The sequence below is a fragment of the Tiliqua scincoides genome, chromosome 13 (assembly GCF_035046505.1).
Source record: "Tiliqua scincoides isolate rTilSci1 chromosome 13, rTilSci1.hap2, whole genome shotgun sequence".
Lineage (NCBI taxonomy): Eukaryota > Metazoa > Chordata > Lepidosauria > Squamata > Scincidae > Tiliqua > Tiliqua scincoides.
Window position 1 is genome coordinate 3,596,709 of NC_089833.1, and position 21,298 is coordinate 3,618,006.

Below are 21,298 nucleotides of genomic sequence, written 5' to 3' on the forward strand. Positions count from 1 at the left end.
CTGCGTGGTGCAGAAGTCAGTGGCTGAAAGGCTCACATGCTCTCCCACGGCTTCAGATGGCTGGCTGGAGTCCCTTAGGCTTTCAAGCAACTTGACAGGCACGCCTCACTCAAGCAAAGAGCTTCAGGGCGGGAGACCAGGCTCCCATCCATCAGTCCCATTCAATTCTGTGCTCTATAAATAGCGTCTCCTGAGCGGAGAGAATCGTGAGAACAGCATCTAAAAATATCGCCTCTCTCTCATACTGATGGCTCCCCCAGCGGCTGGCCAGCTCGCAGGCGTGCTGCAAGGAGACCCACACGCACAGCCAGAACTGTCACCGAGACAAGCTCCATTGCCTCTCCTCCTGGCCATCAGGCAGCCCAGCAAAAGAAGCAAAGAGGAAAGGGATCAAGGCCAGCAAGGCTCGGAGAGATGATCGCAGGTTCAGATCCAACACAAACACTATAAGGGAGGAAAGTCACGGGGTGGTGGTGGAGGAAACTCCTTTTATCAGCAAAGGGAACAAGAGAAGGGAACAGTGCACATGAAAGAAGCTGGCAGTCTTGTCTATGATTCTGTGTGGCTTTGATTCAAGCTGTATTTATGCCATGGAGAGAGAACAATTGTGCTACCAACCTGCTAACTTTTGTCTGATAATTCCTCTAGAGCAGTGGTTCTCACACTTTTAGCACTGGGACCCACTTTTTAGAATGAGAATCCGTCAGAACCCACCAGAAGTGATGTAATGACCGGAAGTGTCATCATCAAACAGGAAAATTTTTAACAATCCTAGGCTGCAATCCTGCCCACACTTACCCAGGAGAAAGTCCCACAAACTATCATAGTTGAAAGCATATATATAGTAGCCTGTTCAAAGTACAGATCTGTAACATTTCCCCAAATGCAGTCACATACCATGGCAGCATAAGTCTAATATATTAAAAATAAAATATTGAAATGAATGGGGACCCACCTGAAATTGGTTCGCGACCCACTTAGTGGGTCCCAACTCACAGTTTGAGAAACACTGCTCTAGAGAGCATCTGTACATTTAAGGCACTGTTCTCAAATGTTTTAGCACCATGACCCACTTTTTTTTAAATGAGGCTCTCTCAGGACCCACCTAGCTTTATGAGATTTTTAAAAGAGATGATCTAGAAAGAAACATTTTTTATTTATTTTTAAGTTTTATTTATTTATTTGTTTGTTTGCAAAACACTTGATCCATTTCTCATGATGAAGCAGCCCTAATGAATAGCCTCAAAGTTTGAGGGGCTTAGTTTTGTGACCCAGTTTTCACCTGTCCCCACTACCTGTCACTAACAGGCTAGGAAAACCAGAAAAAAACACCAGAAAAAAAGACATTCAAACTATATTGACACATGCTTGCAAACTGCAGTAGCTGAGTTGTTTGCAGGGCAATTATCAGCTCTGATTTTTTTAATAGCCTCAGGGCTTGAGGCAATTAGTTATCACCCATGTTTTCTATCACCCATGTTTTCATGGAGGTTCTGCGGGACCCGCCAGAAATCAGGTCCTGACTCACTAAGGGGGTCTCAGTCCACAGTTTGAGAAATGCTGATCTATTCTAAAGTATCAGTCAGGTGACACAGAATCATTAATCATGAATCTGACTGATGGCAGAAATGTGGTTCCAGGCATGGCACATTTTTTAACATTTGCTTCCATTTTGCTCCCACCACCCGGGATGGCTCCAAAGGGAAAGCCACTTGCGTGCTGCGGTGAGGCTCCCTGGAAAACTTAGCACTTTGCACCCCCTCTAGCGATGCCACTGGGAACAAGGAAGGTTGAGTGAGTGAGATTGAGGGCTGCTCTCAGACTCAATCATGTGCTCCACGGGGACCCTTCAAAAGATGCCTGCAGCGGCCGTCAGCAACTGCTAGTCAATCAGAGATTTATTCATAATGCAGGTCCTTGAACCAAGCCAGTGTTTTGAAAACCTCTTCTCACATGTCCCAAGAAATGGACACAGATTTGCAGGGGCAAGAGGTGCCCCCAGTCAAGCCGGCTGTGCTCTTCCACAGATTTACAAAGACCACAGTCAACAGTGGTGCACCCGCAAGCCTCAAACCAGATGAACAAACTGCATCGCGACCCATCCGGCAGCTTTGGTTTTGTCGAGTCAATTAGCCAAAGTGGCCGTTCCAAGGATGTAAAATGGTATTGATCTGGTGATCTCAGTGAGTCTCTGGAGGGGTAGCGTGGAAAGTGGAATAAAGGATGAGTGGCAAAGATATTGACAAGAGGAGAAGGAGAATGCCTTGGCCTGCCTCCTGATTGCTGGCATCTTTTGGAGGCAGGGGTGGATGCTCAAAGTGGTTCAGCTGTCCAGTCGGGTCAGTGTGGAGAAAATCTCTTTATGGTGGTGGTGGGGTGTCCGTGTGTGTATGTTTGTGTGTGAACACACACATGTTTGGGTCCTTTGTTTTTATGTGTACTTTGTGGAAGAACCCGATGGAAAATTGTGCTAAGAGACAATCTGTCAAATCTCAGCATCCCACAAGACAAACGGACAAGGACTAATTACGAACGGAGAACCAGGTGAGCAGGAAACTGGATCAATTCCAGCTGCTCATAAATCCCAGTGACTTCAATCAAAGGCTGCACTTCCCCTTTGCATCCTGTGCTTGCAGGGTCCGGTTGCAAAGGACGAAACAAGTCGTGCATCGAAGGCAGAGGGAGTGTGAGGGCCGATTCACACACACAATGCAACCAAGCTTCCGCTGTAACATCCAAACATGCCATTTTCAGTAGCTACTGCTGACTGATCCAAGCTACTGGTTAGCATCTACTCACAAACCAGTATTTATTTGCTTTCTTACAACAGCGTGTTCCATCTCTAAAGCCCTTTCTTACAAGGTATGGAAGGCAGGTGGTTCTCTGAGCAAGGATTTCACATTTTTATTTGCTGTGGTGAGCACGATAAGCCCTGCCCGTCCTGCCACCCTTGTGGAGAGGGGAGGCAGGAACTGTTCCAGAGTTGAACAGTAATCCCCACATCCCACCCCAGCTCCAAGGCTGGGAGGAAGGCTAGTTCTTCTTGGGCTGTGGTGTTGTCAAGGAGCCTGCAGCCTCTGGGCAGCCTAGGGCAAGCCGACAAGCCCCTGCCAACACCAAATTTAAGAACATAAGAAGAGCCCTGCTGGATCAGGCCAAAGGCCCATCTAGTCCAGCTTCTTGTATCTCACAGTGTATGCCCCAGGGAGCATACAAGACAACAGACACAATCTGCATCCCGGTGCCCTCCCCTGCATCTGGCAATCAGAGGCAGCCTGCCTCTAAAACCAAGAGCTTGCACATACCTACTATGACTTGTAACCTGTAATGAACTTTTCCTCCAGAAATTTGTCCGATCCCTTCTTAAAGGCATCCAGGCAAGATGGAATTTGGAGCTGGGTAGGGGAACAAGAGGTTGTCCCTGGGTGTGGCATGAATCAGAGACAAAGAAAGGCAGGATCCTTAATTTCTTGTTTGGCTGCTAAGGATATGGGCCCTGGCTTCAAAGTGAAGATGCTTTGCTTTTGTATACTGAAATAGATCTTTGTCTATCTGCCTATCCAGAGGCAATGGAGCTCTGGGGCAGGGAAGGCATCAGTCCCAAACCTCATCTCTTATGAAGCCATTTCAGTGGAGCTCCTTCTTGCCTCCCAGCTCCTTTCTCCTCTTTCTTCCACACTGCCTCCTTCAGAAACCCAGATCACAAGGAGCCAGGGACTCAATGAGGCATAGCTAAGGGGGGGGCCAGGGAGGAACAATGTCTGGGTACCACACCTTGATGGGGGGTGCCAACCTGCAACCTGATGGTGCATCCCAAGAGGCACATCAGGGAGTTCTGAAGCACGGGGAGGCTGCGCAGAGCCTCCCATGCCTAAGAACACTTTGGAAGGTCTCCTGGAGGCCTCCGAAAGGCACTTGCAACCGTTAGCGAAACACCCAAGGGAGGGTGTGTTAACAATTGTTCTGTCCCCAGGTGCCAGACACATGACCTAGCTATGCCACTGAGGCGTCCTCACCCTCTTCCATTACCCACTCCTTCGCCTTTGTCCTGGGTCACACAGCCATTCTCCTCCTCCACCTCAACCTGCCATCAACCACGAGGGGCGCTCGGGCACTGCAGACTGGGCTGACACAGGAAGCTGCTCTGCACTGAGTCAACTCCTTGGTCCCTCTAGCTCAGCATAACCAATCCTGGCTGGCAGCATCTGTTCAGGATTTCAGACCTGGGACTTTCCGTACACAAGGCAGGTGCACTGCCAGTGACCTATAACAACCTCCCCTAAGATTGCCTGGGTCCCCCAACCATTGCATGACTGCAAATGATGCTGGAGGAAAAAAGAAAACAAGCACCCCACACAAACACCATCACATATGATGCATCTGCTTCTCTTCTGCTGCATGAGCAAACTTGCAAGAGTCCTCTTGTCCCCTTCTTGCCCGTGCATCAATATAGCAAGAAAAGGCTGCATCCATCATGCTCAACCACACATGCTCGCGCCTCCTCCCCCTTTCAGAGCGATATGTCTCTGTTGGAAGCGCCTCACGTGTGAAGCGGGGAGGGGGACAAGGGGGCTGAGCAGAGCAGAGACAGCTCCGTAGGAGGTGGAATTGAGTGCTGGGGTGGAGGCCATTGTCTCCTCTTGAAGAACTGTCAGAATTAGTGACAGGCTAATTGGAACACACAGAACAAAGGCAGCCTTGCAAAACACTGACTCAGCAAGGTGTGAGGGGAGGAGACCACCTGCTCTGTGCCGGAGATCTCAGGTTCCATTGCTGGAATCACCAGGTATAGCCAGGGAGACTTCCAAGCCCCACACCCTGTAGAGATATCACCAATCGCCCTAGTCCTGGCTCAGCCTGATGCCGTAGAAAATTCAATATATTACATCATATGCTATATAAAGCAGCTTTTCAGAGGGAAGGGTAACAGCAGAAGGGCACACAAAGGCTCAGTGGTGGAAGATTCTTAACCCCTTTGCTTTCTGAGGACACGGTTCAGACACAGTTATTTGGAAGCAACCCCCTAAATCTAATTTTGAGGGTCTTGGACAACCAGAAGTACCTCCTCCTCCCATCCCTGCCAAGAGATCTCAGACAGAACACTTTCTTGGCTGTCATATGGAAAGCAGACTGGTGTATCTTACAAGGTAGTTGTGCGCTTGGCAGAAAGGCCATGAGAAGGGAAGTGTAGATCAGGCAACAAGTGAAAGAGACAATGAGGTATAGTGGTTAGAGCAGGGGTGTCCAAACATTTTGGCACGAGGGCCACATCATCTCTCTGACACTGTGTCGGGGGCCAGGAATAAAAGGAATTAATTTACATTTCAAATTTGAATAAATTTACATAAATGAATTTATTAGAGATGGAACTTATATGAATGAATGAAGGTCTTGCTCAAGGCCTATAAAAGGTCAAGGCCAGCCTTTCCTTCGCTGCCACTGCTGCAACACAGACGTGAAACAGCAAGTAGTGGAGGGAGCCCTCATCCCACAGCTCAGAGGAGAGGTTGAACAGTCATCCTCACACTGAGAGCAGTTGTGTTGGGCCAGCACAGGCTCCAGCAAGTCTCTCGAGGGTCAGAGGCTCATTGAAGACTGGGGACTCCCCACAGCCCAGATTGGGAGCCCCTGAGGACCGCAAGTGGCCCCCAGGCCGGGGTTTGGGTACCCCTGGGTTAGAGTATCAAACAAGGCCCAGGGAAAGCTGGGTTTAAGAACCCCACTCAGTCAAGTAAGCTAAACTTGGGTCTGTCGCTAACTCTCAGGTTAGCATATCTTGCAGGGTTGGTGTGAGGGTAAAGGGGGAGAATAATGGATACATAATAATTAATTAAGTAGCCATTATTTTGCTAAGGAGCAACTGGAAAAACTAGCCATGAATCAATCACGTAGCTCCTTTCTCAACGGCAGGACTCAAACCAGTGATCGGAGGGTTAAATCTCTGTACCACCAGGTGGAAGGAACAGTCACACCCACCAAAAAAGTCTCTTTATGACTATTGGCCAGAGTTGGTCATGTGATACTCCTTGTTACCAGATAAAAGTATCTGGTCTTGCGGTGAACAGAGTGCTTTGCGCCTCTCCTTCCATCTCTTCTCTCGTCTCCTCCTCTCCTCTGCAGAGGAGTTTGAGAGACATCTCACTGCTACCTGCCACATCTTTTGGTCTCTAACCTACCGGGGTCAGCCTGCCAACCTGCCTACTACCACTTATACAGGTGTGCATCACTTAACAACCTGCCGCTTAACAACAGACCTCATATACAATGGTGGTCAAAGCAAAACAAAGATGCTGTTAATGAGGCATTCTGGACTGCCTGCCTGCTACACAACAAAGGCACTAGATTGCACTGAATGTTCGCTTAACAACCTTATCACATAACAACAAGGATTGGACAATTTATCCCCATCATCAAGTGACGCACACCTGTATATTAAAAAAGCAGAGAGAGGAACCTTACCAAGATTTCTCCATCCCCCCATCCTAATACGTTGTCTGAATTTCTGCAAAACCTGCAGTTCACCTGTTGGTCTCTCACCTGGACAGGTGCACCCGTTTCTCTGTGAACTGGCCACAGCCATGGATGGGGTCTTCATGGGGTTCATTTTTCACCACTTCTACTCCTTCGCCTTTGTCGCTCTCCTGATGGCTGTGTTTGCTGATGGTGTACAGCTGTCCGACTCGGTACTGAAAGGAGGAAACAGAAACTCATTGCAGAGACAGGAACGCCAGGGACCAAGAGCTGTGCATGGCCTACCTACCTGCCTGCTCATCTCTCTGCCACACTTAACCATCTGAGGAGACCCACTACAGAGCAGGAGATCTACAGAGATGCAAGTTTTTTGGTGTGGCTGCACCAGCAGGGAAGAAATACTTATTCACTCAAGTCACTTATTGACACTCTGCTTAATGACAGACCACATATATGACAATGTTCAAAGTGCAACAAAGAGGCTCTTAATCAGGCAATCTGGTCTCCCATAGTCTGCAGCAGCGTTTGTTTACACAACAAAGAGGCTCTTAAGGCAAAAAAAATAGGCAATCGGCCTTCAGTAGCCTGTGCAGACAGCTAGTGTCTGGCAGGGAGTGTCTGGTTACACAACAAAGGCACCAGATTGAGCTGAATGTTAGCTTAACAACCTAACCGCATAGCAATGGGCATCGGAGAACATATCCCTGTCATTAAGTGACACACACCTGTATAGGACTGGGCTGAAAGCCACCGAACACAGGCACCATTGCAACATCCTGTGGCAGTGAGTTCCATAAGTTAATTACACATTTTGGGCATCAGGAGAAGAAATACAGTTTTGAGTCGGTATTAAATCTACTACCAATCCTTTCTCTTGAGCCATTTCCCTGCCATTCCCAGAGCCAGCAGAGAGGGAGAATGTTATCCCTTTACAGACCTTCTTCATATCTCACTAATACTGTATAAAACCTTCCAGACCCAAAAAGGCATCTAAATTTGCACAAAAAAAAACATGCAAATTAGCTCCCCCCCCAAACCTGCAAAGCCGCCTTGTACCAAGTCAGACCCGCCGCTGGTCCCTGTTGCTCACTGCTCTCCTGAAACCCGTTTGGAAGCATTGCTCCAGAGTTTCAGCCTCGTGGGCAGTAGAATAGATACAGGGGAGGCAGCCATTCTGCGAGTGGGATGGTCCATTTACACGCCACATTGCGGCACCTGCAATGTTTACCATGCAGCCCCCCCCGTACCTACACTACTACTTGTGGGTCATTTCCACTCCTACCCAAAATGCCAAGGATCAACCCTGGAACGTTCTACATGGAAAGCAGGTCCCCCATGCTCAGCTTAAGCCAAGCAGGATCATTTTAAAAATAGCCTTTTTTCAACATCCTGAGCGCTGCACCTCGACTCCCCCCAAACACTGTTTTGCAAGGCGGCCTGCTGCAGATTTGTTCTCTAAAAATCCCTTCAATCAAGATAAAGAGCCCAAACTAGCAAAATGCTCGGATCTATTTTTACAAATGACTTGAAGGCAGTTGCACCCCCACTCCCCCTTTCAGTCAACTGAAAGAAAAATCTGGAGTTTTACCACGAGAACAAAACATGCAGGAATACATGAGACTAAGTGGATAACACACACCCACTCCTTCATCTGGCAGTCCTTATACTCTCAAATACCCACTTCACCCTTTTGCAATGTATGCTTTTCTTGCGAGGGGAGGGGGAAAAATCTATGATTTTACACATCCCGCATAGCAGATTGGAGTGTACTCTTCTCCCAAATATCTAGTTTTCCACATGCAGGGATCGGGGGGGGGGGGGGGGGAAATGCAGTAGCACAGAGGTGTTCCAGCATCTTGGGGTTTCTGAGGTGGGGTGTCGAATGCTGCCACAGCCTCTGTACTATCCTGCCCACGGCCCCTTCCTCCTCGCCACCTGCTACCAGACTTGGCAACAACAGATGTTTGATCGGCTTGTTGCATTTGAAAAGGAAGAAGTCAGAACAGAGAGAGGAGCTGGGGAGGAGTAGAGAATGGTGCCCTAGAGTGTCTTGAGACACTCCAGGTCACCACTCTCCTCTCTGACTTTGTCTCCATCTTCCATTTCAAATCCAGGGAGCACAAGAGGAAGAGCAGGAGAAATGACGGAGGACAAGGCAGACATAAGTACCTGCACTCCCCTACCAACCCACTGCCTGGGTGAGGCAGGCCAACAAGAGCATTCAAATGTGCAAACATCCCTTTCCCACCCTCCCTGCCATAAACAGAGATTTAATCCAGGCAAAAAAACTTTACCCCTTAAGTCAGCTGATTTTTTTAAAATTTTAAAACCAGTTTCCCACCTGAGATGCACAAAAAGATGCACCATGAAATTCATGATAAGGTCAGTGGGGACCACAAAGAGATATGGGGGAGAGAAAGATAAGACCGGGAATATTACCGGGATAAGACCGGGAAGACCGGGATGAGGTCTCTTGTTATCTGGTGTGCTCCCTGGGGCATTTGGTGGGCCGCTGTGAGATACAGGAAGCTGGACTACGTAGATGGGCCTATGGCCTGATCCAGTGGGGCTGTTCTTATGTTCTTATGTTATTCCAATTTCAGCTGTTGTTCACACCTGTGCCCTCAGCCTTCTTCCATCAAGACAGCAATTCTCAAACTTTTGGTCTCCAGAGCCCTTTATGCTACTAAAAGGTGTCTCAGGGAGCCCTGCCAGCACATGCATAGAGTCTTGTGGCGTCCCAGAGCACATGCAGAGTGACACAGTGCCAAGCCCAACACTGAATATCAGTGAAGAGCCGGAACAGGAGGAGAATGAGGAAGAAGAGCCAGGAACAGGAAAGGCAGGAGGGATGGACAAGCAGACCAGGCAAGGAACAAGCAAGGAACAGATGGACAAGCAGACCAGGCAAGGAACCATCTGTGATGGTCTGTGATGGATCCATCTGTGATGGATAAGGAGCACTTATCACTAGGTGCTCCTGAAGGCTCCTAGGAGCACACTTTGAGAAACCATGGGCACAGGTTACATGGTACACCTCTGTTTTGCACCCACCACCTAGAATGGCTTCAAAGGAGAGGGGGAGGGGCCACTTGCATGCTGCGGTGAGGCTCCCTGCAAAACTTAGCACTTTGCACCCCCTCTAGCTATGCCACTGCATGGCAGCAGATGATAGCTACGGGGGGGACAGGGACAGTGGTTTAAACATAATACAAGCAACGAAAGCAAAACTATAAATAACGTACAATAATATAAAACCAGCAACAGCAATAAAGTCTCTGGAGGTTGAACAGCAGGAGGAAAATAAATAAGAGAGAGCAGGTCACAGTCAAAGGTGTGATCAAAGAGGCTGGTTATACAGCCTCCCCAAATGGCTTTCGGCAGCCAGCGATGTCCCAGCCACAGCCCGGAAGGTGCCAGCCTCAATTTTGGGCCCGTTGTACACACAGGAGCATCTGTATAGCGGCCAGTTCATGGCTGGAGTGTAGGGGGAAGCCCAGACAAGCACTGCTTACAGCTCCAAACGACCTTGGCCTGCCCTAAACTGGGAGGCCCCTGTTCCCAAGGCAGGAAGGAATCCAGCTAGGCAACAACAAAGAGAATGTGCTTGCGCGTGGGACACACCATGAAAGTCAGGTTATCAGCTTTGCAGGGGATCAAGAGCAAACAATTCCGCCTCCTTTCCAAAGGTAGCGCTAGACTCGCTCACTCACCCACCAATTAATGCAGTTTATTGATCTAAAACCTTTATCCAACAGCAACATGCCACAAGCAACGAAAGTTGCATTATGTCAAAGTGGTCTGCAGAGCATCAGATGTGCGCGAGAAGCCAACGGCCACAGACCTGGCTCTTCGTCAATGCCATAATGTGGCACTCACACACACACTTGCTCCATTTCACCCCCTCCCCCCCAAAAAATCAGGACTGTCAGTTGCAGCTGTAATGGTGGACACCACACTTGGCAGAATTCCCCCTTCCCTTCAACACTCAAAGGCAGCAAACCCTCTGAGATCGGGATCTGGCAACCTCACGCCTCCTTGATGTCCATGTCAAAGTCCCCCAGCCTCTTCCACCTGCTCTTCCCTCTTCACCACTGTTGACTCAGCCCTTTTGCTCCACACACCCAACCGCCGGGGTCTCTCCTCCTTCAGTTTCCCATTCTCTGGGGGGGGGGGGCAACTCAGTCTAGCTTTCCAGTCTGCACACAACTCCACTTTTTAATCCCAGTGAAACAGAAAACTCTCCTCTTGCATGGAATGTGGGCCACAAACATGTTCCTGACAGTTTTGTTCCCTGAGAAGTTGGACTGTCCATGAACATTCCGTAGCCAAACAGTCAGCGCTAAACAAATTTGTTTTGTTTTTAACAAACTCTTCATTTAAAATGAGAGTTAAGGTGCTCCCAGTTTTCACTCATGTTCTAAAAAGCAAAGAAACTGAGTTAAGGTTGCCACTTTAACTTCTGTGCTCTAGAAGCAGTTAAGACTTTGTACACTCGCGTAAATTACATTGGGTTTACAATTTAAGGGCCAAATCCCATCAGTGCTGGTGCTGCTGTGCCAATGGGGAATGTGCTACATGCTATAGTAGGGGGGCAATCATGGAGTCCTCCTCCAAGTAAGGAAATATTTGTACCCTTTCCTGGGGGCTGTAGTACAGCTGCATTGGCACTGGAAAGTTGGATTGGGTCCAAGACCACATCCATCCAACCAGACGTTACTTTGGTCTTTCAGCCTGACACTGAGCTAGGAGGGAGGCCTCTAGGCAGAAATTCAATAGAGATAGCTTTGCCAACCACTTGTTAGAGAGCCACAAGGCACAGTGCTTCCCCCATGATACCATCTGGTATAGTAAATGTCCACAGAAAATCAACAGGTGCAGCAACTTTCTCAACTGCACATCCAGTAACTCCCCCCCCCCCATTCATGCCAGGGCTTTCTTGACCCTCAGCATGAATGGATGAAAGTGTTGACAGCCACAAGTGCAATCCAATATAGGTGACTCAAGTCAATTAACCAGGCCAGAATCAAGTCACATGATGGGAGGGCAGATGGGAGGACAATAAGAAGGATCTCTCAATTACAGCATCAGAAGCCAAACAGCCAGGATGAAGAACATTGTTGGAGCTTACAGATCTGCTTTAATATCCATGACAACGGCATGTGCTGAATTTTGAAAAGTGGAGAGAGGGAAAAGGAAGCAGGTGGAGTGCCATGGAAGAGACAGGAGACTGAGGGGGCCCACAGAAGATTTGGGGGGCTTAGCCAAAGTGACACTCCAAAACCAAAGCTGCTGGTAGCAGCAATTCCATCTGGGATCTTAGTTTCCTGTCCAAACTGGGATGCCCTGAACCTCAGAACAAAACATTTGCTGGAAGACCTCTTTAATTGATGAACTTGGCAATCTGTTACACTTAAGAAGTCTGAACAGACAAAAGAAGGTACAGGTCCAACCTTGTTATACATGGGTTTTTTTATACACGGATTTGACTCAACACAAATGGCCAATGCAAATTAAAAGGAAGGTGTTGATCCCTGGAGAATGGGAAAAATGCATCCCTTTAAAATCACAGTTTTAAAAACTGCTTTCCTTACTGTTGTAGAGGGACAGTCAGGCAAGCGATCATTTCAGCTGAGCCAAGCAAAGGCAGGGAGGCCCTTTGCATTTCCAATTGCTGACTGCCTCTCTACAACAGTAAGAAAAGCTGTTTTGAAGCCACAATTGTAAAGGGACACACTTTTTAATTTTTTAAAAAAACTGCTTTTGTTTAACACATTTTATAGTATCAGCAGGGAGTTCCAGAATCAAACCCCTGTGAATGTCAAGACACAACCTTATTAGGAGCAATGGAGGGGCAAGAAACCTGGAAGTGGGTCTTTAAATCTAATTTTCCACTGTATTTTTATCCACGGATTTTTTTCTATCCACTAGGAGTTCTGGAATGGAACCCTAGCAGATAATGAGACACGACCTGCATTTCTTTACCCAGCGTGTAATTAGTCTGTGGAACTCCTTGCCACAGAACGTGGTGATGGCATCTGACCTATATGCCTTTAAAAGGGGACTGGACAGATTTATGGAGGAAAAGCCCATCACAGGTTACAAGCCACAATGGATATGTGCAACCTCCTAGTTTTAGGCTGGTGCAAGGGAGGGCACCAGGATGCAGGTCTCTTGTTGTCTTGTGTGTTCCCCAAGGCATCTAGTGGGCTACTGTGAGATACAGGAAGCTGGAGTAGGTGGTTCCATGGCCTGATCCAGTGGGGCTCTTCTTATGTTCTTAAGTCTGCCTCAAAAACAAGAAAGGATTGTTGGGAGGAAAATGGACAGTTGTGGACTCCAGAGATGTCCCCTTTTTCTCAGCAATTTACTGTGCAGGGTTTTCTGTGGCAAGAAGAGCATCCAGCATGTGTAAAGGTGGAACATATGTATAAACAGTGATCTATTTGATGAGTGAGAGTTTGCTTTGTACAGTGTTATAAGAGATAAGGTACAATGATGGGTTCCCTTATTTTCTCTGATAGGCACAGGCAAGGACTATGAGGACAGGAACTCAAAGGGCATGACAGTGTGAACAGAAGCCTAGGAGAGTTAAGAGATGGGTTTAAAACCTTGTCAAGGTCTCCCTTCCGGAGATTTATGTGATTTGAATGAAGATATTACCTGATAAAGAAGGGGAGGGATGAGAAGCAGGTCTTCAGCAGAGAGTATCAGAAACTGACTAGAGTTTTACATGCAAAGTAATGTTGCAATTAAGGAAAGCCTTTTAAAAAAATTATATATGTTCCTGCACACGTATTAAAAAAAACACTAATCACTAACATTGGCATGACACTTTTTCAGAGGACTTCACACATATTACTGTGATGCAAGAAACACAATAAAAGGTGTGGTGGGCAGATAAGCCCCCCCCAGGCCTGATCCAGCAGGTCTGCTCTTATGTTATGCACTGACAGGCAGTGGCTCCCCAGGGTTTCAGACCAGGATCTTCTCCAGTGTAGCAGGTATTCTGCTCTGAGCTAGATCCCATACCCTGACATAACACTTTGGAGTATCTTTCCAGGTTTCATCCAGTTGGGAGCCTTTTGCTCTACATAAGAGCATAAGAACAGCCCCACTGGATCAGGCCAGAGGCCCATCTACTCCAGCTTCCTGTATCTCACAGCGGCCCACCAAATGCCCCAGGGAGCACACCAGATAACAAGAGACCTGCAAGGCTTCCTGGGAATTGTAGTTAAGAACATAAGAACAGCCCCACTGGATCAGGCCATAGGCCCATCTAGTCCAGCTTCCTGTATCTCACAGCGGCCCACCAAACGCCCCAGGAGCACACCAGATAACAAGAGACCTGCAAGGCTTCCTGGGAATTGTAGTTAAGAACATAAGAACAGCCCCACTGGATCAGGCCAGAGGCCCATCTAGTCCAGCTTCCTGTATCTCACAGCAGCCCACCAAATGCCCCAGGGAGCACACCAGATAACAAGAGACCTCATCCTGGTGCCCTCCCTTGCATCTGACACAGCCCATTTCTAGAATCAGGAGGTTGCACATACACATCATGGCTTGTACCCCATAATGGATTTTTCCTCCACAAACTTGTCCAATCCCCTTTTAAAGGCGTCTAGGCTAGATGCCAGCACCGTATCCTGTGGCAAGGAGTTCCACAGACCAACCACATGCTGAGTAAAGAAATATTTTCTTTTGTCTGTCCTAACCCGCCCAACACTCAATTTTAGTGGATGTCCCCTGGTTCTGGTATTATGTGAGTGTCAAGAGCATCTCCCTATCCACTCTGTCCATCCCCTGCATAATTTTGTATGTCTCAATCATGTCCCCCCTCAGGCGTCTCTTTTCTAGGCTGAAGAGGCCCAAACGCCGTAGCCTTTCCTCATAAGGAAGGTGCCCCAGTCCAGTAATCATCTTAGTCGCAAAAGCGGTCTCCAAACCCTTCAGTACGAAGGCCACATTCTGTATTGTACACATTTTCATTGCCCCCCCCCCCAAAAAAATCAGCTTTATAAAAGGATGAACAAAACTTAAATGAATGAATAAGTTTTACTAGGATGGAGCTATAGGGTAGAGTTTCTTCTTGGGCAGGAAAGGGTTTCCCAGTACTTGGCCCTCGGTTCACCTCTGTGGGAAGAGCTACAAAAGTTTGCTGTTCAGGATGTGGGTTTGGTCTGGGCAATAATGGGCTTTGTGGGTTTGGAGCACATGGGGAAGCTGTACACAGTGCGCTGAGGCTCCTCTGTTGCTGGTTCCTGCTCAGCGGACGCCTGAGGCTGGCCTCTGACAATTACAGGGAGATGCCGTTTCTCCTTCCTTTGGCGTGCAGCACGTTCTGTTCTAGCACAGCCCTGGAAAGTGGAAACGCATCCAAGCATGGCTGCTTGTGGAACCGGGTAACTATGGAAAATATTCACCCATCCAATTTAGCTCTCCGAGGGACTTGCCCCACCTGAAGTTCTCCCCGCAAATCTCCTTTTGTCTCCTTCCCCAAGAACAAACCTCGTGTTATGCAACTTCTCGCCAAACACAGGCTTGATTTGTTGAAAAAGCTTGTGGCTTTCGACATCCTGTCTCTTCGTTCACATCACTCAAAGGAGATGATTAAGAAAAAAGACGCTAGGGAGAGATGCAAACAGCTGTAGTTTGGAATAGCTGAGTTTTTCTTTCCCCATGTGATTTAAGAAAACAAAAGTAACTTTAAAAACTGCTCAGGGGAAGAAAGAAAAGCCATGCTGGAGATAACAGTTGCAAATTAAGCAATACTTTGCCAGGATGGGAAGGGCTATGACTGGGGGTGGCTTACATGCAGGCAGAAATCCCAGGCTCAGTCCCTGGACAGGGCTGGAAAAGAAGCCTGTCCAAAATCCAGGATTGCTCCTGCCAGTCAGTGTTCAGAATACAACCCTGGGAGATCAGGGGCTTGACCCAGTTTCACATGCCTATAAGCTAGTCACAGTCATGTCCGTATAGTAGAACAGTGTTTCTCCAACTGTGAGTCAGGACCCACTAGGTGGGTCACAAGACGATTTCAGGTAGCACATAGCTCAGCTGCCACTGAAAATACAGAGCTGAAAATGCAGGGTGCAGAGCTGCTGGGAAGAGCAGGCTCCTGGTGGGAGAAAGGCCTGGGGCTTTGCTCTTGAGCAGGTGGAAAGATGGGACAATGGAAAGGGGGGAGGGCTGTGTGGTTGGAGAAGGATCCAAGTCTGGGTTCTGCTTTGACTTCCAAGCTGGAATGTTTGACTTTTATTTCTGCAAAATAATAGCACAAGCACGCTGTGTAATGGGACCTCTGGCTCATCCTGGCTTAGCTTTGAAGTCTAAACTGATGATGTCACTTCCAGCCATGACCTCACTTCCAGGTTGATAACATCACTTCTGGTGGGTCCCAACAGACTGTTATTCTAAGAAGTGGGTCCTGATGCTAAAAAAAACTTGAGAACCAATGGATTAGAAAATATAATGCAAGTGGAAGCTATTTTGTCCAGGTGAGCTCTTGTGGCATCCTTTAACCCAGTGTTTCTCAAACTGTGGGTTGGGACCCACTAGGTGGGCTGCAAGCCCATTTCAGGTGGGTCCCCATTCATTTAAAACTTTTATTTTTAATATATTAGACTTGATGCTACCATGGTATGTGACTGCATCTGGGGACATGTTACAGACCTGTACTTTCAACAACCTACTGTGTATATTCTTTCAACAATGATAGTCAATGGGACTTACTCCTGGATAAGTGTGGGTAGGACCGCAGTCTAGGATTGCTAAAAATTTTCCTAAAAATTTTTGATGATGTCACTTCTGGTCATGACATCACTTCTGGTGGGTCCTGAGAGATTCTCATTCTAAAAAGTGGGTCCCAGTGCTAAATGTGTGAGAACCGCTGATTTAACCTGTTTCTGCTAGCCAGGGGGTGAAACGCACAGGGGCACCTCTTCCAGCGAGCCAGACTCCACAGGAAGGATAGAAGGGTGTACTGTGCTCCCCAGCTGAATGCAGGGCAGTTTTGCCACCACGGGAAGCAACAAGAGGCTGTTTTATTGACTGCCCGAGAATGCTTCCAGGAAGGGGGATTGTTTCCAGAGGGTAAACATTGACTCCCGGAAAGCGATCAGGTTCCAGTAAATCCTGAATACGCTGGTCGGGGCTGTTTGTTCAAGCCCCAACGGAAAGCGTCAGCTGTGTTGAAATGAGCTACTTTTAGCCTGGCACGCAGCGAAGAGGGTCTGAATCACTGACACACTTCGCAGTGTGCAAACCCACATGTGTTCCCAACCGTGAGGTAAAGCGTCGTCGGAGCCAAGGGCTGGGTCCGACACCTGTTTGCAATATTGGGGCTCAAAGATGGGAAGCCACGAGAAGGACACTGAGCATGCACAGAGTGCCTTGCTTTCTGAACCTGATGCACCTGGGATTAGAGGGGCAGCTTGCAGGGCAGAAAGTGGCGTAATTCTGGGTAGCCTTGATGTTGTGATCCCCGCCCCGATTCTAATGAGGTGGGAGCAGATGGATCCAGGATGTAACACAAGGATGGAGCCCCAAAAAGCCCCAGAAGAGAAATGTCAAGAAGGAGGCCGCTGGTCCACCTAGCTCAGTACTGACGAGGATTTCAAAGAGGGGTCTTGCCAGGCTCTCCCTGCATTGGTCATAGACTGACTGCACAGAACCCCCAACCCTGACCCCAAAGCACCACAACTTGCATATAGGGGAGGGCAGGCTCCCAAGACAACCCAACGGAGGGTCATTAGAACACCACCAGGCAGGGACTCGGGGCTGGACACATCAAGGGTTGCTAGGGCAACAATGGCACTGGCCAGTCTCCCCCAACAGGGCCCTACAAAGACAGCACCCTCTCCATCCACACTGAAAACCTTGTGCTCTGCAGTGCCAACAAGCCCATCAAGTGGGTCTTGACTCTGAGGCAGAATCTCAGCCCAGGGGGATTTAAGACTCTCACCCATCTTTGGCGCTTGCCACAGTAAAATGTTCATGTGGCCAAAATCCTTGCATTCCCGCCATTTCCCCCTGATTTCTGGATTTGTTCAATCCAAACAGCCTCTCCGCTGTCCCAGAATCCTAAAAGCATCCAAGGCATTGTCCGGCAACATGCCCTGTCTTCTTGGAATCCAGGCCAGTCGATAAGGGTCTCGTGCAACCCTGGACAGTTGCAATGTGGATTTGCTGCTTCTGTAACTGGGCTTCCCCAAAGAGATAGGATGCTGGCCAACCTCCGGCTGGCCTCGGCAGGAGCCTGCCAACAGAACAGCCAAGCCCAATGGGCTCGATTAAAGGGGAAGAAGGCCAGGCCCAGCTGGCACTCACCCCTCCAGGCCATCTGGCCCTGTGACATCAGCACACCTTGGTTGTTTTTTTTAAGGGCTCCCAGAGTCCCTTTTAGTGGTTGCCTCTAGATTGCCACATCCTGGCATAACAAGTGGTCTGTCCACGCCTTGTCGAACTGCAGGAATCGAGCCCCCTTCCCCTTCTCTTGGAAAGGTTGAGTAGCAAAAGAGGGGGAGATCTGAGGCCGCTTGTATTCAGGGAGTTCATTTTGCTTCCTTCTACAACAACTCCGTCAAACCGCATTTTGGGACTGCCCTGCTTTCTTTGGACCTCTCCCTTGCCTTTCTGGTCACCCCGACCCCTCCCCGCTTCTTTTATTTGGCCTTGTTTATTCAGTCTTTTAATAAACTCCTTTTTTTATGGCTGGTTTCAGTTCCTCAAACGGCAGGTTGACAGTCTCTCAGAACTGCTTGGCCCTCGCTGTTATTTGTTTTGGCTTTTGCACAAGCGCAAGAGTTTTGAAGTCCGCTTACCAATCTGGGAGGGAGGTCTCCAAGGTGGCTTTTCCTTGCTTTGGTTGCTTCAACGAAGACCAGTCGGACTTTCCAAATACCCCACGAGATGGGAAAGGGAAATATCAGGAGGACTTTTGTTAACCGTTAAGCTTTGTACCTGTTTTACCCCTGCTATGGATCCCTCCCCAGAGGAGTAGCATTCATAGTGCAAGTGAATAGAGGTGTATTTCCTGAAGAAGGGATCCCCACGAGGGGGGGGGGTTCCCTCTTTTCCAGAACAAAGTCCTCCATTCCAGAGACTTCCTTCCATGTCATCCTGAGGAGGGACAAGGTCTTCACCCCCCTGGAAGTCTTGGTAAGATCCCTCTCTGCCTTTCTCTGCTTCTCCTGGTCAACCACCACCAGGGCTTCATGGGAGCCCACCCTACCACCACCTCAATGACACACAACACAGGGCCAGCCCGTTGATCGGGCTGACTGAGCTGGTCGACTCAGGCAACGGACTGAGGAGGGGGTGTTTCCAATTCACCCTCTCATTCGCTGGATTTGAGTATGGCGAAGGGAACAGAGCGGAAATCACAAGGGGGGGCTGGGGCGGACTGCTGCAGGCTCCATGCTGTAGTGTTATATGAGGGGGTGCCACTAAAGCCCAGCCAAGATGGCGGTTGCCACCTCTTAGTGTTTCAGTCTGATTGGGGGTCATTTAGAAACAGTAAAAGGGGAAGGCTGTGAGAAGGAGGGGGCTGATGGCACAATTGCTCCACCTCCCCCTTCCTCCTTTCTTGCATCCCCCTTCCTCACACCACTGCCAACTGGGGATCACTCAGAAACAGTAAGCGAATCGGCGGTGCAAGGAAGGGGGATGTAAGGAAGGATGATGAAGGGGGTGGTGAGGCAATTGCCGCCACTTCTTCCTCCTCTTCCTGGAGGACCCGGAAGTGACATTGCATTGCTTTGCAGTGTCACAGCCCCAGGTTCAAGGCCCCAGCTACACCGCTTGGCAGTGGCGTGGGGGACAAGGATGGGCTACAGTGCTGGAGACTCTCGAGCCCTCCTCTCCTCCACACTTTCCTCATTTGTTCTCACTCCCACTTGCCCTCAGCACCATCAGAATTGCAGCCTAATCCAACCAGCGACATTACATTGTGAGGGTCCTCGTCACAGGATTCCTGATTGGCTGGGATCAGCCGCTTAACAAAACTCAGAAGGAAAAAATGGTGCAGGGCAAAAGCAACAGGGGAAAAAAATGGCACCCAGGAGAATAGAAAAACAGAGAAAATTCACGCAAGCTGAGCATTTCGGGAGAAATATTTCTACCCTGTCCAACTCCTGTTTTTCTACTTGGGGGGGGGGGGGAATCAGAATAGGGAATACTTGATGCAATGTTGGTTTAGACACACATGGATAGAGCATACATTAGACCAGGGGTGCCCAAACCCCGGCCCTGGGGCCACTTGCGGCCCTTGAGGCCTCTCAATGCGACCCTCAGGGAGCTCCCAGTCTTCAATGAGCCTCTGGCCCTCCGGTGATTTGTTGGAGCCCGCACTGGCCCAATGCAACTGCTCTCAGTGTGAGGGCGACTGTTTGACCTCTTGCGTGAGCTGCGGGATGAGGGCTCCCTCCACTGGTTGCTGTTTCACGTCTGTGATGCAGTAGCGGCAGCAAAGGATAGGCCGGCCTTGCTTTGTGCAAGGCCTTTTATAGGCCTTGAGCTATTGCAAGACCTTCATTCATTCATTCATATAAGCTCCATCTTTAATATATTCATTTATGTAGATGTATGTAAATTTATTCAAATTTTAAATGTAAATCAATTCTTTTTTTCCCCTGGCCCCCGACACAGTGTCAGAGAGACGATGTGGCCCTCCTGCCAAAAACTTTGGGCACCCCTGAATTAGACATACACATCTCCACTTTCTACATTATAATATTTTTGCACAAACAGATACAAAACTTGCATCATGTAGAAAACCCATTACGAAAAGGTAGCATTTGCATGAGCCCCAGTCGTGCACAGAGATTCTGAAATGATGTGCTTGTCCCCGCTCCCAAAGGAATTCGTCTGAGATGACAATCTGACTTTTTGCTCAACAAATAACATGGGGGCGGGAAGAGAGGATAGACCGCCTTGATGACACTTCAGCACAATCATTATTTTATTGTTCTGCTGAAGTTTCTTGTCATTACTCGAATTGCTGGAGAGATATTACCTGCACTTCATCAAATTGCAAGTTTTGCTGTTCGTCAGCACCCTCCACACTCTTGCAGAGCACACTGGGAACACAGCATTGCCACAAGGAACTTGTGGTCCAATATTCAGCAGTGTGTTGTCCAAACTATGACCACTTTTAAGCACCACATTTCTGACACTGGGGTACTATGTATGTTTTAAATTCAGCTAAAGATCTGGGTATTGCCAGTATAATGATATGGCAATACTTTGAGAGCCCAATCCTATCCAATTTTCCAACACTGGTGCAGCTGCAATGCAGCCCCAAAGTAAGGGAACAAATGTTCCCATACCTTAGGGAGGCCTCTGTGACTGCTGCCCCACCATAAGATGCAGTGCATGCTCCATGGGCACTGGAAAATTGGATAGGATTGGGCCCTCGGTCAACAGAAGGCTTGGAAGCAGACACTCGCCATGGGTGAGTTGAGAGCTTTTGCAGGCTACCAGAGTGGATTGTGCAGATCCACCCACTTGCTTAAGGTGATGAATTGAAACTAAGTGGCAGAGCACCTGCCCTGCATGTAGAAGACCTCAGGTTCAGGTCCAACACCTCTAGGTAGAAAAACCCCTTCCTGATACTATGGAGAGCAGCTTCATGACAGAGTCTGACAATATTCAGCTCGGTCTTACTCAACAGGAAGTAGCAGTTCCTACATTCCATCACTTACATTTTAAATAAAATATCTGGTAATTTTCTAAGCTACTTTCCATTTTAGATGCTCTTCGGTTTTCTTCTGTTGTTTTGTCTAGTTATTTTATTGATTTGTTTTAGGTACATAAATTTATAAATGTG

The 21,298-nt window shown here is 48.4% G+C and overlaps 1 protein-coding gene across 1 annotated transcript in view; it reads right to left on the reverse strand.

Annotated features, from left to right (window-relative positions):
- LOC136663588 (cytoplasmic phosphatidylinositol transfer protein 1-like) overlaps positions 1-21,298 on the reverse strand; it is a 69,588-nt gene that overhangs the window by 21,731 nt on the left and 26,559 nt on the right. The window contains exon 3 of the mRNA XM_066640376.1: positions 6,538-6,686. Within this exon, the coding sequence (XP_066496473.1) occupies positions 6,538-6,686 (149 nt within the window). The remainder of the gene's footprint in view (positions 1-6,537; positions 6,687-21,298) is intronic.